The 17,849-nt window shown below is 41.7% G+C and overlaps 1 protein-coding gene across 1 annotated transcript in view; it reads right to left on the bottom strand.

The window, feature by feature from the left end:
* The window catches only part of ACACA (acetyl-CoA carboxylase alpha), a 290,659-nt gene that overhangs the window by 122,959 nt on the left and 149,851 nt on the right, over positions 1-17,849 (bottom strand). Inside the window, exons 35-37 of the mRNA XM_075264375.1 lie at positions 3,114-3,155; positions 2,391-2,606; positions 659-814 (exon numbers count right to left, since the gene is read on the bottom strand). Coding sequence (XP_075120476.1) covers positions 659-814; positions 2,391-2,606; positions 3,114-3,155 — 414 coding nt within the window. The remainder of the gene's footprint in view (positions 1-658; positions 815-2,390; positions 2,607-3,113; positions 3,156-17,849) is intronic.

The following is a 17,849-nucleotide window of genomic DNA, read 5'->3' as shown; positions in this document are numbered from 1 at the left end:
CTAAAATTTGCCTCTCTCTTTTTTTTTCTTTTTAATAGGAAGCAGTTTTGAACACTTTTTTTTTTTTTTTTTTTTTTTTTTTTTTTATCAGTGCACTAACAAAAGCAGGGTTCTGCTCATTCTTGCCTTGGTTTCTGCATCTACACTTGATTTCAGGTTCCACAGGGCTGGTGTTTGGAGAGGAACTCGAGGAGGTAAACAGGCTTAAATTCCTCTCTAAATTCCTCTGTATAAAAATACCCTTATTGGGGAGGACAGAGGTCTCTCTGTTAAGAGCTTAGTGATTGGGAGCAGGCACGCCTCTTCTTCCACTAAGGGTTCGCACCTTATTCCACTGCCAGCATTCACAGCTAGGGTATTACACCCCTGTTTTCAGGATAGTTTTGGGTCTCAGTGGTTAGACCCACACCGATCAGCAATCTTTTAACCCCCTTTAAATATACTTGCCTAGCCTATGTTTTCTAAAGGTTACTCATCCATGTCATCAATTCTGAAGGGAGTGGATGTTCAGGCAATGGTAACAAACATCATCAGTAGTCATGTAGGTCAATTCAATTAAACTGTGCTGACATCTACTATCCTTAACTTTATCCTGGACTAGAATGTGCTTTAATCATGTTCAAAAAAATATATAAAAATGTACAACCATAGAACATACCTTTGAAGGGTCCATGATTACAGTAGGTACAAAGTTTAGGAAGATGTGGTTGCAGTCTGTGCGCACATTGGTATTATTAAATGCCACTTCCAATTCGTCCATGGCTTCTAAAAGAAGCCGCTCACCTTCATTTTGGAGGTATTCAAATGAAGCTTCCTATAAGTAAAAAAAAATAAATTAGGGTATATATCTACTTTAGGCAGTAAATACCCAAAAGTATTTTTTAAACACGATGCATGTTTGATTTTACATCCTCTTATTTGTAACAAAAAATTAACTTCATATTTGCATGAGTAGATAAAGGTGTTTCCCATCTTAGGCCCGATTCACATCTGTGTTTGGTATTCTGTTTGGGGAGTCCGCTTGGGGACCCTTCCGAACGGAAACCTACATGCATTAAAAAGTTGTAACCTAAGAAACCACACGGACCCCATTGACTGTAATGGGGTCCATGTGGTTTCTGCTCGGTATCTGCATGAATCGAGTGGAGAGAAAAATACTACAAGCACTGTAAACACTGAGAAAGCATATTTAGCTGTTTCTGACAAATGTAATGTACTGGGTGAAAAAAAACGTCAAACTAACATAACAGTTTAAATATGATCCTGGATGTCGGCATCCTGTCGCGGCATCCTGCTCCTGATTAGGTCCAAATGAATGGGCCTAATCGGGAGTGAGTCTTGAGCTGCGAACGCCGGGGCAAGATAGGGCATGATACTTTTTTTTCCTGCTACCTGATAAAAATTGCTAGCAGGAAAAAAAAAAGCGAGCAGCTCCCATTGAAGTGAATGGGAGCCATTTTTGCAGGCAAATTTTGAGATGGATTCCACGTCAAAATCCGCCTGCAAAAAAACTCAGTGTGAACAGACCCTAAAACCAAGACCCTACATGGCGTAAACACCTTGGGAAGAAAACGCTTCATTTTACAGTTCCTGTAAAACGGATGGGATTCTATCGAATTCTATCCACACATTGAGGGAAAATATGTGCAGTTGTTGTGGTTTTGAAAATCGCAGCATGTCAATTATACCTATGGAAATTACAGCGGTTTCCCTAAAAGTACAAATGAAGACAAAAGTCTGCAGAGGTTTCCTTTCCACTTTCTGTGAAAAACATTACAGGAAAAACTGCAATGCTTAACTTAAATCATAATACTGAAAATCTGGATTGTAACCATTTATACAGTTTCAAACTTCACCACTTAACCTTTTTTTTTTTTTTTTAATGTAGATTGTGAGCCCCATATAGGGATCACAACGTACATTTTTTTTCTCCTATCAGTATACCTTTGTAGAATGGAAGGAAATCCACACAAACACGGGGAGTACATACAAACTCCTTGCAGATGTTATTCCTGGTGGGATTCAAACCCAGGACTCCAGCACTGCAAGGCTGAGCCACCGTGTTGCCCCTTAACCACTTAACATTTCACAGTTCTGAATCTGAACAAAAAGTAGCAGAATTTACAATACTGATGTTGATGGTAGACAGGAGACATGGTAATGCCGGCACTATATCTGGTGATTTCACAGCTTAGCTTCAACAGGCCAAAATGAATACAAGGCTATAATATATAATACGTTGTCTCAGCAGAAAGCTAGAATTGTAAATGTAGTGCTATGTATAAACGTGTAACTTAAAATAAATAAAACTGTGAGTCCATGGTCTTCAATCATTAATATGGTCTAGACTACAATGTATACCTAAAAACAAAACCAACAGAAATACCCACCTTAGTAACAAGATCAGAGTGTCTGATGATGGCACGTACAAAAAATCTATAATCCGTCACTTCAGTTCCTTCTTCTACCTTAGCAGCCCCCAAATACAAATGCATTTTATGGTTGGCACACGGAATTGCTGTTAAGTCAAAGTTTCTCATACGGTTTAGTTCTAACTGGAAGGCAAGGGCAGGTTCCAAATGTCTGTAGATTCGATCTTCCTCAAACTTTGAAAACAAATAACATAATTATTAAAAAATATAGAAAACTTTCTATTCATTTCCTAACTTGAAAATGTCAAGTTCATTCCATTTGACTTTGTTCATTCCATTAGGAGCCTCCATAACAGACTTGTTAAAACTTCCAAACAAAAAAGTCAGAACCTGCCACGAAAATCAGGTAGACCCATTTAGACACAAAGGGGTCATTCATGTAAACAGCATCTTTATTTTAGCTCTTTTGTAAAAGAAAATAACAATGGAACTAAAAACACAGATGGGAACACACCATTAGGGGCTATCATGAAGGTCTGTTCTGCTTGAGATAGTCTCACAATAGTATATTATGGAAGGTTTCTACATATTTCCTACTGGGCTTACTGTTCCCTTGTGATATAGGTTTGGAAGTTTTTCTTCCTTTCTAAATAAATTAATGTCAATTTTATTCTTGCTGTTATGTTGTAAAATTGTTCAATTAAAAAAAGAAAAAAAAAGCAATTGTAATACAGACCATACCTTGCTTCTTGCCCGAAAAGTAAAGAATTTGGGAAATTCCCTCTGAAAGTTGAAAAGAAAGAAAAAATGAATAAATGAAATGTATCATAATAAATAAGCATTATATTATCTAACTTAAAGAACAGCATACATTACATGTAGTTACCTAAACTTTTCTAACTAACTCATTTATAGCGAGAGCTCTGTGGATTTTGCTGCAGATTGTGCTACAGACTCGCTAGATTGTAATCCTACTAGACTGAAAGAGGTGAAATCGTCAGTGAAAATCCGCACTAAAGCTGCCACAAAAAGAACATGTGGATTCTATATTCCACAGAATTCTTATTTTTCCCCATAGAAGACATCCACAGCATGTGGAAGTGTTCAGTAAAATCTCATTTAATTGCCTAATAATCCACTGCAGATTTATAAGTGCAAATCCGCAAGAAAAATACACAGAAATTGCCAAATAATCAGCTACATCTGAATAGACCCTATTTGTCTGATATTCTTACCATGATACCAGGCAGCAGAAATTCAGATATCAGATTTTCCCATAATGCATCCTAAACTGGCAATATTAGAATGTGGCATACAATAAGAAGAAAGGAACACAAATTCTGAGTTCTTCTACTTATCTAGCAACATTACACTGTACTGCCCATAACTTCACATCAATATATTCCTTGCGGTAACACCCCCACCCCTGACTTCCAGAGTTTCTTGTAACTTTTCAAAGGACTTACATTTTTTCGTGTGTTAATTACAGTCAATATAATTATTTCCCAGCATGTTTAGGTGGAAAAGCTCTGCTCCAGCTAGCTTCCATTTCCTCATCTCATTAGGTTTTTAACATGATTATTAGTATAATAATCAGCTATGATGATTTGTGTTGCATGTTTTCACATTCTCTAATATGCAGGATGTCTTGATTGGCTAATTTAGGCAAATTATTTTGATTGTCTTGACGATGGTTGGCTTATTTGATCGCAGCAGGGGCATAATTTGCATTCATGGGAAGCAAAGTTGTTGTTTTTTTTCCATGTAGAAAAGCAATGAGATGTTTTTGATTGTGATATCTGCCCTTACTACCATTGTAATTTCTAGAAAATAACTTCATTAAAGTGATAACGTGATGCCGTGGTAATGACTCATTGTAGCCTCGAGGAAAAGAATATCCATCCAGCAGATTGAAAAGCTTTGCTTATCAGGTTTTAATCATTAAGGTCATACAGTATCTCTAGTCAAAATAGTTTTATCAATTTATCGCAAAATGAAACAGGGTAATTTCACAATAATTATCAAGGTTTCTGCTTTTAACATGAGAAACCTGCATGGAGTCATACTCAAACAGATTTTAATATATATATATATATATACATACATATATATATATATATATATATATTTTAGACCGGCAGAAGGAAAAGTGATAGATGGCGGGTATCTTCCACTGAGGTGGCTGTTGTCTACAAGGTGACTGGCTGAAGTATGGGACCGGGATTTAGGTGTTGTTGCAGACCCAGGCCTATGCTCCAGTCCTAATTTGATAGATGACCCAAGTGTTCACCTGTAAAAGAGCTGAGGCTGCCCAAGGGAGGGGGTCTGGTCGTCTCTTGTAGGAGAAACCTGTGGTACACACTGCCCTGTGTATGTCTGGAGGAGAAAGCCATATCACCTTGTGTGTTGGTGAGCAAAACCTTGAGGACTTACCTTCTGCCATCCTGAAGTAAGGACTGTTTATGTTGTTTTATTTTGTACCTTCATGCTGAGGTAAGCTATTTTGATTTATATACTGCTGGACCGTCTGAACTGCCACCAATAAAACTACAACTGTGAGCAGATACCCTTGCCTCCATCTGATTGACCTAGCAACTTACTGTACCTTATATATATTATATCTCAGGTCTTATACCTGTGTTTCTCCCACAACAGGATAGGGTGTTATATATATATTTTTTTCCCTGAAAAAAGGGCTAGGGCTTATTTTCAGGCACTGGAGAAAAGATTCTGATTTGCTCTGGAGGAATCTCATAAACTGTATGGTGCAATGTCAGTGGGTCCAAACCTCCCGACTTAAAGGCTGCATTCACACGGAGTAACGCCTATTCCAAAACCCCTACAAAATCAAGCTAGGGCTTATTTTTGGAGAACCATAGTATCTCTATCTAGCTATATATTATACACACTATATGGAGAAAAATATTGGAGCACACCTTTTAGCCACGGAGTTCAAGTATGATTCAGTACCATTGCTACAGGTATATAAAATGTAGCATCTAGCCATGCAGCCCGCCTTCAAAAATATTTATGAAAGAATGGGTTGTTTTAAAGAGCTCACTGTGTTCCAATGTGGAATTTTTTCCTTCCTTGATAATCCAAACGCATACATGGCTAGTAATATTGAAAAGTGGAAGCATTTAGGAAACCCATCAACTGAGACAGCAGGCACACCTGAGTGGAGTGTCGAGGCATTAAGGGAAAAATTTATGAAGACTGGCATTTACAAAGCCAGTCTTCATATCGTATACCAGCAGAAGGTGCTCCTGACTTACGAGGAGGGGTATGTACCCACTTTCAGCCTGTACTTCTGCACTGAAATGTATGTTACCTTGTAGCCCATAGCCCTCCTCAAACCCACCTCCAGGAAAGTGGCAAGGTCAGCGCAAAACAGAAGAAAATCACACATTTTTGTAGAAAAGCCCAATTTGCATAACAATGCGTGACCTTTTCTTGATTTATATGGCAGAAAACTGACAATGAATAGTAAATCTGACCCACAGAGATATAAAGTTGTCAACACTCTGCTGAGTTAATAACTGTCGTCTTCCAAACAGATTTAGTACCCCATACCATATGCCATGCCTTATACACTGGAGCTGAAAATTGGTATTAGCTGACACCCTGCTGTAGCACCCACGTTCCGAAATGACACTGATGACACTCAGGTTTTTTTTTTATTAGTTCCATTGTCAAGTCTGAGAACATGAATCAAGATTCTTATACTTTATACTTATACTTTGTGGAAATACTAATTTTTCCTTAATAAGGTTACATAGATCTGAGACAAAGGACTTTGAATCCAAGATGGAGCTTGTTCCTGCTTGCCATGCCTCTGGTGGAATTCTTTAGGTCAGAGGAGGTGGTGCCCAGCCGGATGTCAGAGGTCTGAAGCCAATGGGAGATGGACAGCAGCTCAGGAATGCCAAGGAGGCAGTAACCCCCTCCTTTCTTTGTTTCTTAAGTGTGTGAACTTTCAATAAAGAATCAGTAGTGCTGAGCTGGACTAAGGGGCAAGGCATGGCTGATAGTTGATACGGAAATGCAGTGTCTGTGTCATTATTAGTAGTTTAAACATGCTTATTAATTTGGACTGACTGATTGATCCATGATATAGTCGATTTTGACCACAACACCATAATCGGGACTGAAAATAATTCAATTTTTTTTTTTAAATAAACATATTAAATGCCCCTTTAGGAAATGAAAATACTTTATCATATAAAAAAATAAAACCTATTCTGTATCACTGCTTCAGTAACAACCTCAGCAAAAAAAAAAAAAAAAGGTGAACATCAAAAAAAGCAAGAAATACAAGTCACACGTTCAAACCCTCAACACCTCCTGCCACCTCCAGCTCAAGAACATCCATCGAATCCGCTCCTTCCTCACCCCTGAAACTACCAAGATGTTTGTCCAACCTCTCATAATCTCCCACTTAGACTACTGCAACACCCTTCTCCATAGACTCCCAGCAAACACCCTCACCCCACTCCAGTCCACCTTAAACTGTGCTGCTCGTTTAATTCACCTTTCCCCCCGATCTTCATCGGCTGCTCCCCTCTGCCAGTCCCTCCACTGGATACCTATAGCCCAGCAAATTGAGTTCAAGCTACTAACGCTAACATACAAAGCCATCCACAACCTGTCCCCTCCATATATCTCGGACCTACTCTCCCGCTACCTGCCCACACGTAACCTCAGATCCTCCAATGACCTCCTACTCCGCTCCTCTCTCATCAAGCTCCTCACACAACCGTCTCCAAGACTTCTCCCGTGCATCTCCCATACTCTGGAACTCCCTACCAAGACTGATAAGACATAAGAGACATAAGACTGATACCCACAAACACAGGATTCAAGAAAGGCCCTAAAGACTCACCTATTCAGGAAAGCCTACAACCTCCAATAACACTATCACCACACCACCATCTGTACAGTCTCCTCCTCTCCTTCTGTCTCTCCCCCCTTCCCCCATAGATTGTAAGCCCTCGCGGGCAGGGCCCTCTACCCCACCGTGCCAGTCGGTCACTGTTAGTATTATATCTACCTGTATATTTTGTGTATTGTATGTAAACCCCCAAATGTAAAGCACCATGGAATTAATGGTGCTATATAAACAACAATAATAATAATAATAATAATAATAATAATAATAATAATAATAATAAATAAATACGAAATAATAATAATAATAATAATAAATACGAAATTTTGGTGATCTCTCCTCACAAAAAAATTAAGCGTACAGTCATATGTACCTCAAAAAGGTACCAATATAAGGTACATCTTTAACACAAAAAACAAGCCCTGAGCCAGCTCAGTCAACTAAAAAAATAAAAATGTTATGCTTCTGAGTAGATGGAGATGTAAAGATTTAATATTTTTACCCAAATGGATTTTTGTTCAGCAAAACATAAAAAAACAACATAAATTAGATAAAGTCCTAATAGTATTGACACATAAAAAAAAGATCACATACTATATTTACAGTGGGTACTGAAGGTATTCAAACCCCTTTACATTTTTCACTCTTTGATTCATTAGAGCCATTTGCTAAAATCAAAAAAGTTCTTTTTTTTTCTCATTAATGTACACTCAGCACCCCAGCTTGACAGAACCCCCCCCCCCCCCCCCAGAAATGTAGATATTTTTACAAATGTATTAAAAAAGAAAAACTGAAATATCACATGGTCATAATTCCCAAGGAATGATGCAACAAGTTTTTCACATCTGGATTTGGGGAAACTCTGCCATTCTTCCTTACAGATCCTGTCCAGTTCCGTCAGGTTGGATGTTGAACATTGGTGGACAGCCACTTTCAAGTCTCCCCAGAGATGTTCAATTGCGTTTAGATCAGGGCTTTGGCTGGTCCAGTCAATAATGGTCACAGAGTTGTACCGAAACCACTCTTTAATTATATTAGCTGTATGCTTGGGGCCATTGTCTTGTTGGAAGGTGAACCTTCAGCCCAGTCCGAGGTCCAGAGCACTCTGAAAGAGGCTTTCTTTCAAGATATCCCTGTACTTAGCTGCATTCATCTTACCTTTAATTACAACCAGTTATCCTGTCCCTGCAGCTGAAAAACACCCCCAATAGCATGATGCTGCCACAACCATGTTTTACTGTTGGGATTGTATTGGGCAGGTGATGAGCAGTGCCTGGTTTTCTCCACACATACCACTTAGAAATAACACCAAAAAAGTTACATCTTCGTCTTATCAGACCAGAGAATCTTATTTCTCACAGTCTGGGAGTCCATCATGTGTTTTTAGGCCTACTCTATGCAGGCTTTCATATGTCTTGCACTGAGGAGAGGCTTCCTTTGGGCCACTCTGCCATAACGCCCCGAATGGTGGAGGGCTGCAGTGGTAGTTGACTGTGGACCTTTCTCCCATCTCCCTACTGCATCTCTGGAGCTCAGTCACAGTGATCTATGAGTTCTTTTTACCTCTCTCGCCAAAGCTCTTCTCCTACAATTGCTTAGTTTGATTCGACGGCCAGGTCTAGGAAGAGTTCTGGTCATCCTAAACCTCTTACATTTAAGGATTATGGGGGCCACTGTGCTCTTAGGAACCTTGAGTGCTGCAGAAATTCTTTTGTAACCTTGGCCAGATGTGTGTCTTGCCACAATTCTGCCTCTAAGCTCCTTGGGCAGTTCCTTTTAAGTCATGACTCATTTGCTCTGATATGCACTGTGAGCATTGAGGTTCTATATAAGGAGTGTGCCTTTCCTAATCAAGTCCTATCAGTTTAATTAAACACAGCTGGACTCCAATGAAGGAGTAGAACCATCTCAAGGAGAAACAGAAGGAAATGGACAGCATGTGAGTTAAATATGAGTGTCCCAGCCAAGGGTCTGAAATATTTATGACCATGTGATATTTCAATTTTTCTTTTTTAATAAATTAGCAAAAATTACTACATTTCTGGGGGGGGGGTGTTCTGCTGAGTGTACATTAATGAGAAATAAAATGAACTTTTTTGATTTTAGCAAATGGCTGCAATGAAACAAAGTGAAAAATTTAAAGGGGTCTGAATACTTTCTGTACCCACTGTATTTTTATGTTGAATGACAAAAACTGAAGTGGCTAAAGGGGATGCTAAAATTTATTTATTTTTAATCCCCTTAACGGTTAATAAAATTTAGCCTACAAGTTACATACAACCCAAAATAGCGTCACTGAATAATTCATCTCATGTAACCAAAAAAACAATCCCTCAAATGGCTAAATTAAAGGGGAAAAAAAAATTAAACTTGTACAATGTAACAAAAATCACCATATCCTTTAAGGCAAAACTGACTGTGGCCAGAAGTGGTACATATAAGCTATCCAAAAATATATCAGGTTGCACCACAGGGTTAGAGTTTACCAGGGAAAAGACATCAAAATTTACCACCCAGAATGCAGTCTCCTATTCTAGGAGCTAGGGCAAAAATAAAAGGTAAATTAGTATACCCCAAAGTATACTGTACAGCTTACATATTCACTTTTCACCATCCACTGTGCATTAATATCTGTATTTCTGTATCTGTATTTCTCACTACCTGCCCTTAAAGAGGACCTTTCATGTCCTAAGGCACATGCGGTTTTATATATCGCTAGACAGTCGGCTTTCCCATTATGTGCTCTGGGGGCTGCATTTTTGCAACATGGAGCTTTAGACTCAAGCTGTGCTCTAAAAGCCAAATGGAATTCCTTCCCTTCTGCGTACCCAACAGCAGTTTATGCTCATATGCATAAACTGCTGTTGGGTACACAGAAGGGAAGGAATGGCATTGTCCTACACAAGATAACCCACTTAAACCTAAGGCACCACAAAGAGGGCCGCAGCATAACATCGCTGTGGGAACAAAACCGCGGTGTGTTGTCATCACAGTTTTTCACACAGCAACTTTCACAAGAAGTCTACAGGTTTCCTATGCAGGCTTATTGCTTCCATTATAAATATAAGGAAACTGCTGGCATTTCAGGTAGGTATAATTGACATACTGCGATTTCCAAAATCACAACTGTTCTAAAAATCGTAGCATACTCTTGCACATATTTTTCCGTAATATGTGAATGGGATTCGCTATGCTCACTATTCCCCTTCACAAACTCCTGGAGGGATGTACAGTAGATTTGATGTAGGTTTAAAAATGGGATCACTTTTTGGGGATTTCGATTGTACTTTAGGGGCTCTGCAAAGATATGGTACTTGGAAACTATTCCAGCAGAATCTGCCCTCCTAAAGCCAAGTAGCACTATTTCTCTTCCAAGCATTGCCATGTGTCCACATTGCAGTTTTCAATTACATTTGCGGTATTTCTATTTTGAAACTTCACAACAAATTGTGGGGAGCCTCTTGTGAAAATGAAAAATTAGGTGCAAATTTGGGGCTTAATGTTAATATATTCTATTAATCACCTGTGGGATCAAAATACCCATTGGTAAATTCCTTGAGGGTTGCAGTTTCCAAAATAATGGAAGTTTCCAACTATTCTGGTATCTCAAGAGCTCGGCAAATATGACTTAGCACCTGAGAACAATTCCAGTAAAACATGTCCTCCAAAATCCCAGCGGAGCTCCTTGCCTTCTGCACCCTGCCATGTGCACAAACATCAGTTTACTTCCACATGTGGAGTATTTTCGAACTTCGAAGAAGATTCATAAGAAACATTGGAAAGCATTTTCTCTATTTACCCTAAATTTTTAGTGCTAACTTAACATACCATTGAAAAAAAAATTGACATTTCTAAATTTCATTCCTGTGAAATGCTTAAAGGGTTAGCAAACTTCCTGAATGCTGCTTTGAATGGTCTGAGGGGCGTAGTTTTAAAAATTGGATAACTTATCGAAGAGTCCTAACATATAGGCATTAAAAATCCCTTTAGAACATCCTAAAATAATTAGGGATCGAGTAAAAAATATTATGCCACTATATGGTGCCCTGAATAGTAGAGCATTTCACATTTTGAAAATTTTGCACCAATTTTTTGCCCACAAATAAATTAGAAAAAATATCAACCAAAGGACACGCTTCTCCATAATATATAGTTTGCTTTTCGATCCCAAAGGCTAGAGAGTTAGATGTATAACTTGGTCTAACAGTGGGTTGAGCTGTTGCCAAAATGACCCATATAGAGGGGTTGGGGCTTGACACACCCATTCCCACTACATAGCCTGATTGAACATTGTATAAATGGGGACGTTTTGCTATGCACGAGGCGTGTTTCTCATTAAAATTATTCTAATTTGGAGTTTTGTTTTCTGTATATGTATCCCCTATTATTTTTTATTATTTTTTAATTTCAATTTTTTTAAATTTCTTTATTTATTGATTTCATTATTTCTATTTATTATTATATGGATTTTGTTTTTTTGTTTTTTTCTTTAAATGAATGTTGTTTGGTGCCTATCCAGTCCTTTGTCTGACATGTGCAGTGTATTTATGGGCATTTTGCCAGTACCCAATATGACCACAATGTACTCTGAGAGCTGTGTGTGTGTTCTGGAACGCTTTACACCAGACAATTCAATTAATCCCCAACTACAGCAGCATCAAAACTGCCCTAAAATCACATCTGTTTAGACAGGCTCATCATGTGACATGATCACCGTGTAATGTGCAGAGGTGTAGAGCAATAACTCTGTTCCTCAGATCCTGTCCCCTCCATCTAGAAATTACACTGTACTCATTGAATTTAGTATCTGTTTATTCACAGATACTGGCTGGTGACGGGTTTATACAGCTTCAATTACATAACCATTTCTGTTAAAGGGATTCTATCATTAGAATCTCTTTTTTAACTAAGTACACATCGGAATAGCCTTAAGAAAGGCTATTCTTCTCTTATCTTTCTTTGTCTGATCTGAGCCACCGTTCCAGAGAAATTTCATCCAAAAGTGCTGACTGCGCATGTCTGTCGGCCATTTTCCTGTGGCCAAACAGGCGCTCCTGTAAGAGGCCCCAGGAAAATAGCCAACGGACATGTGCTGTCGGCACTTTTGGATGAAGACGCGGCCGGTGACGTTGTGAAGAGGCGGCTGGAAGAATAAGTCAGAGGCGTCGCTGGAGAGTTTTAGGACAGCACACGCCCTCTGTGCTGTTTGAGTAAAGGGGAACACCCCCTGTGCTGTCTGAAAACCATTTACATATGGAAGAAAGAAGATATTTCTCAGGAACGGCAGCGAGGATCAGAAAAAGAAAGGTAAGAGAAGAACAGCCTTTCTTAAGGCTATTCTGGCGTGTACTTAGTTAAAAAAGGGATTCTAAGGATAGAATCCCTTTAAAAGATGGCTGGACAATTGTAGCAAACAAGCTGTTTGACCTCGTGTCCCCCTACCTCCTCATAGAATGTAAGCTCTTGTGAGCAGGGCCCTCACTCCTATTGTTTGATATGTTTTTTTTTTCTCACACTGTAATGTCTCATATTGTTTGTTCATGTGTCCTCTGATTTGCAAAGTGCTGCGGAATATGTTGGCGCTATATAAATAAAGATTATTATTATTATTATGATGTTGCTTGTATCACTATGTCACTGCTTGAGATAGATTCCTGTTTGAGAGACAGTTTTGTCTTTTCTATTTATTCTGGGAAGGTGGCCATTTCCTTCTGGATCTGCACCCATTGCTGGTACGGTATTTAAGCTGTGCTACTTTATAATATATTTTTCCTAGATAGACAGACAGATAGATAGAGGGAATAGGTACATACTGAAATAAAAAATAAATAATTGAAGTGCTTCTATAAATAGCTCTCTTAACTTAACAAATGTTCATCTTTTCTGTAGATGTGCAAGACTAGAGTACATCATACAAGTGATGTACAAAACATTTGTTAAGAAAGGACATTTTTCACAGCCATTTTGCATCCACAGGACACCCAGTTTCATGTTCCTTCATAGGTTTGAGTCTATTGAAGGATCGTTCAAAATATGCAAAAATAGGACATGTTCTATTTTTTGATGGTGTTAAAATGAGCCGTCAAAAACATTGGTCATAGGAATATCTATATTCACATGTTTTTAATGCAATGTTCATGTAATAAATAGAGGCTAACACTGATAAGCACTTCATTGGCACCACAACCTTGTGAAGGAGTCATATATATCTAACTCTCCTAACATGTCTGGTTTAGTAAATATTGTTGTTCCCCTAAAAAAAGGAATTCTGGAACCTTTGTTGTCACTCTGTTAATCCTACTGGAAAACTATTAATGAAATGGCAACCGGGAGTCACCGTTCCTCTTGTCATAATTGTGTGCATGTATACAGTCTGACTCTGGAGGGAAATACCTGCATATAATTTTCCATGGGAAGAATATGCAAATATGTCTCCCAAGATGTAAACAGGGAGACAGTGCCTCTGTTATGCTGCCCTTGATTTGGTTATAACCTCGCATCATGGAGTAAAGACTAGAGATGAGCGAACACTAAAATGTTCGAGGTTCGAAATTCGATTCGAACAGCCGCTCAATGTTCGTGTGTTCGAACGGGTTTCGAACCCCATTATAGTCTATGGGGAACAGATACTCGTTAAGGGGGAAACCCAAATCCGTGTCTGGAGGGTCACCAAGTCCACTATGACACCCCAGGAAATGATGCCAACACCTCTGGAATGACACTGGGACAGCAGGGGAAGCATGCCTGGGGGCATCTAACACACCAAAGACCCTCTATTACCCCAACATCACTGCCTAACAACTACACACTTTCCACATTCAAAAAAACCTCTATCAAAGTGGGAAAATACCTGGAAACCTTCTTTACTCCCCAAATGGATGGACACAAACCCCAATTTAAGCTCAACAAACAGTAACAACCACCCCTTTAAATCACGTTCCCCATGACAACCACAAATGGAATAGGCAATGGGAATTCCAAAAGCCCTCACCCTTAACTGTCATTTTGAGTGTGTGTGTGTGTGTGTGTGTGTGTGTGTGTGTGTGTGTGTGTGATGTGGTAAGACCTTCCAAAATTCACTTTTCTAGCCCTTAACATGAGCCCTTCCAAACAAAGTTACATGACCTTAAGCTGAGCTACCAGCAGAGATTGAGGCCCTTGGCATGAGTAGAGCCTTGCACCAGCAGTGTTTTTGGCACTTAGGGTGAGTTGAGCCTTGTACCAGCGTGTGTCCCTTAACATCAGGCGGGCCCTAAGTTCTGCGCTTTGCACAAAAGTTCCACATTAACTAGGCTGAATGGTACAAAGATTAGTAGGCCCGAGAACCAGGAACAGGTCTTGCAATGGCTGTCGGATAACGCTTAAAGCACATTGTCCACCAGCCAGTCAGCCTCTACCTCCTCTTACCCAACAGTCTTGTCCTCCTTCCACCCAAAATTCCCAATCTTCTCAGAACAATAACCCCAACTGTCCCTGCTCCCCAGAGCTGTTCTCCCTTCCTTTGACTGTACCGCAACCTGCCCCTCCATTTCGCGATTCCACGGACCTAACAGACGAGTATCTGTGTCCAGATGCTCAAACACTAGAGTCTCCTCCATTCCATCTCCGGTCGATTTGGTGGCGGATGACCAGCAACCCACCCTCATCGACGACGATGAGACGCAGTTGCTGTCAGGGCAGCCAGTTGACATGCGCATTGTGCAGGAGGAGGAGGCGAGACAGGAGTTGGAAGAGGAGGTGGTGGACGACGAGGACACCGACCCCACCTGGACAAGGCAGATGTCAAGCTGGGAAAGTAGTGTGGATGTTGAGGCAGGTGCAGCACCAAAAAGGGTAGCTAGAGGCAGAGACATGTCCAGAGGCAGAGGTCAGCTGCTTTGCCGAAGCCAGGCCAGACCCGGAATGTCCGAAGATGTTCCCTTTTGTACCCAGCCCAGAAAAACTCCCCCATCGAGGGCACGTTTCTTGAAGGTGTAGAGTTTTTTCAAGGAATGCGCCGAGGACAGATATAGTGTCGTCTACACAATTTGCCTCTCGAAATCGAGTAGGGGCCCTGAGAAGAGCAACCTGTCCACCACTTCAATGCACCGTCATTTGGAATCCAAGCAATGGAATCAGTGGCAGGCAGCAACGGCAGGACAAACGTCGCCCGCCGTTCATGCCACTGCCTCTGCTCACAGTGCTGGCGATGCACTCCAGAGGACGAGCCAGGACATCACTTCATCTGCCTCCGCCACTTTGTTGACTTCTCCCTCATCCTCCCCTGTTTCTGTCTTATCTCCTTCTCCTGCACCATCAAAGGCACCATCAGGCGCTTCTTTACAACAACCCACCATCTCTCAGACATTGGAGCGCCGGCAGAAATACACCGCTAACCACCCACCCACGCAAGCCTAGAACGCCAACATCGCTAAACTGCTGGCCCAGGAGAGGTTGGCGTTCCGGCTTGTTGAAACTCCCGCCTTCCCGGACCTGATGGCAACTGTGGCACCTCACTATGCCGTCCCTAGCCGTCTCAACTTCTCCCGGTGTGGCGTCCCCGCCTTGCACCAGCACGTGTCACTCAACATCAGGTGGGCCCTTAGTTCCGCGCTTTGCTGCAAGGTCCACTTGACCACCGACACTTGGACAAGCGCCTGTGGTCAGGGATGCTGCAGTGCTTATCTTTAATGACAGGCAGGGTGAATGTGGTGGAGTCTGTTCCCCGGGTGCAAACTGGGGTGGCCTATCTCCTCTCCCAGGCCAAAATTCATGGCAGGAGTAGACTGAAACCCTACGACGCTGCAACCTCCACCACAGCTACTAGCGGCAAACGCTAAAACACTGGTGTGGGGAGACGTCAGCAGGCGGTGCTGAAGCTCATCAGCTTGGGGGACAGACAGCACAGTGCCTCCGAGGTCAGGGATGCCATCCTGGCTGAGATGGCATTTTTTTTTCCCTGCTACACCTGGGGCCTGGCATTTTTACGCCTGTGATAATGGCTGGAACCTGGTAGCGGCTCTGGAGCTTGCCAGCCTCCAACACGTTCCATGTTTGGCCCACGTCTAACCTAGTGGTGCAAAGTTTTTTAAAAACATACCCAAATGTACCGAAGCTACTGTTGAAAATGCGGCGCTTGTGCGCCCACTTTTGCAAGTGCACAGGAGTCGCTGCTAGCCTAAAAACACTCTAGCAAGGCCTACATCTGTCCAAACACAGGCTGTTGTCCGTCATTCACACACGCTGAAACCCTACAATACCATATCTTGAGCAGGGTGTGTGAGCTGCACAGACCTTTGATGGAGTTCCATCTACAAAACCCAAGGGTTCCTCAAAGTCAGCAACCAAAGTTTCTGCACCATGAGTTTCCAGGGGTGGCAGAGTTATGGCTAGGGGAAGAGGCATGGATAGGGATGATGTCTAGGGGCAAAAGCAGTGTGGATGTGGAGGCAAGCTAAGCAGGAAAAACTGGGGGTACAAGCTAAGGCATGGACTGGGGTGATGTCTAGGGGCAAAAGCAGTGTGGATGTGGAGGCAAGCTAAGCAGGAAAAACTGGGGATACAAGCTAAGGCATGGACTGGGGTGATGTCTAGGGGCAAAAGCAGTGTGGATGTGGAGGCAAGCTAAGCAGGAAAAACTGGGGGTACAAGCTAAGGCATGGACTGGGGTGATGTCTAGGGGCAAAAGCAGTGTGGATGTGGAGGCAAGCAAAGCAGGGAAAATGGTGGCTAGAGGCAAAGGGATGTCCATAGGCAGCAAGGGCAAAGATGCAAAACTCTCCCGTTTCAAGAATTTTCCTGACTTGTTTCCCCACAAAACATTCCTGGGAGGAGGGCTGAAACACCACCCTCCTCCTCCTCCGCTGTTAGATTTACCCCAGCTACGAGCTGAAAACGCTGCAACACTGGTGTGGGGAGACGTCAGCAGGCTGGGCTGAAGCTCATCAGCTTGGGAGACAGACAGCACACTGCCTCTGAGGTCAGGGATGCCATCCTGGATGAGATGGCAATTTGTTTATCCCCGCTGCCCCTGGGGCCAGGTTTTTTAGCTTGTTGGAGGGCTCTGGAGCTTGCCAGCCTCCAACACGTTCCATGCCTGGCCCACATGTTCAATGTAGTGGTGCAATGATTTTTAAAAACATACCCCAAATTAGCTGAGCTAAGGGTGAAAGTGCGGCACTTGGACACCCACTTTCCCAAGTCTACAGTACCTGGAGCTAGCCGCAATACACTCCAGCAAGGCCTACATCTGCCTGAAGCACCTACTGTTGTGCGAGGTCACCACACGCTCTAACCCTAGATACCGTATGTTCAGCAGGGTGTGTGAGCAGCAGAGACCTTTGATGGAGTACCAGCTACAAAACCCAAGGGTTCCTCAGAGTCAGCTCCCTCACTTTCTGCACCATGAGTTTCCATGGGTGGCAGACTTATGGCTAGAGGCACAGGCATGGATAGGGGTGATGTGTAGGGGCAAAAGCAGTGTGGATGTGGAGGCAAGCTAAGCAGCAAAAACTGGGGGTACAAGCAGCCGGTGACATCATCACTGACAAGCACAGCTGTCTGTCAGCTGACAGGCTGACTTTCACCAAAATGAACAGACAATGGATAGA

This window comes from Leptodactylus fuscus, chromosome 2, assembly GCF_031893055.1.
Source record: "Leptodactylus fuscus isolate aLepFus1 chromosome 2, aLepFus1.hap2, whole genome shotgun sequence".
Lineage (NCBI taxonomy): Eukaryota > Metazoa > Chordata > Amphibia > Anura > Leptodactylidae > Leptodactylus > Leptodactylus fuscus.
The sequence above is the reverse complement of the archived record's forward strand: the minus strand, read 5'-3'. Positions and strand labels throughout refer to the sequence as shown.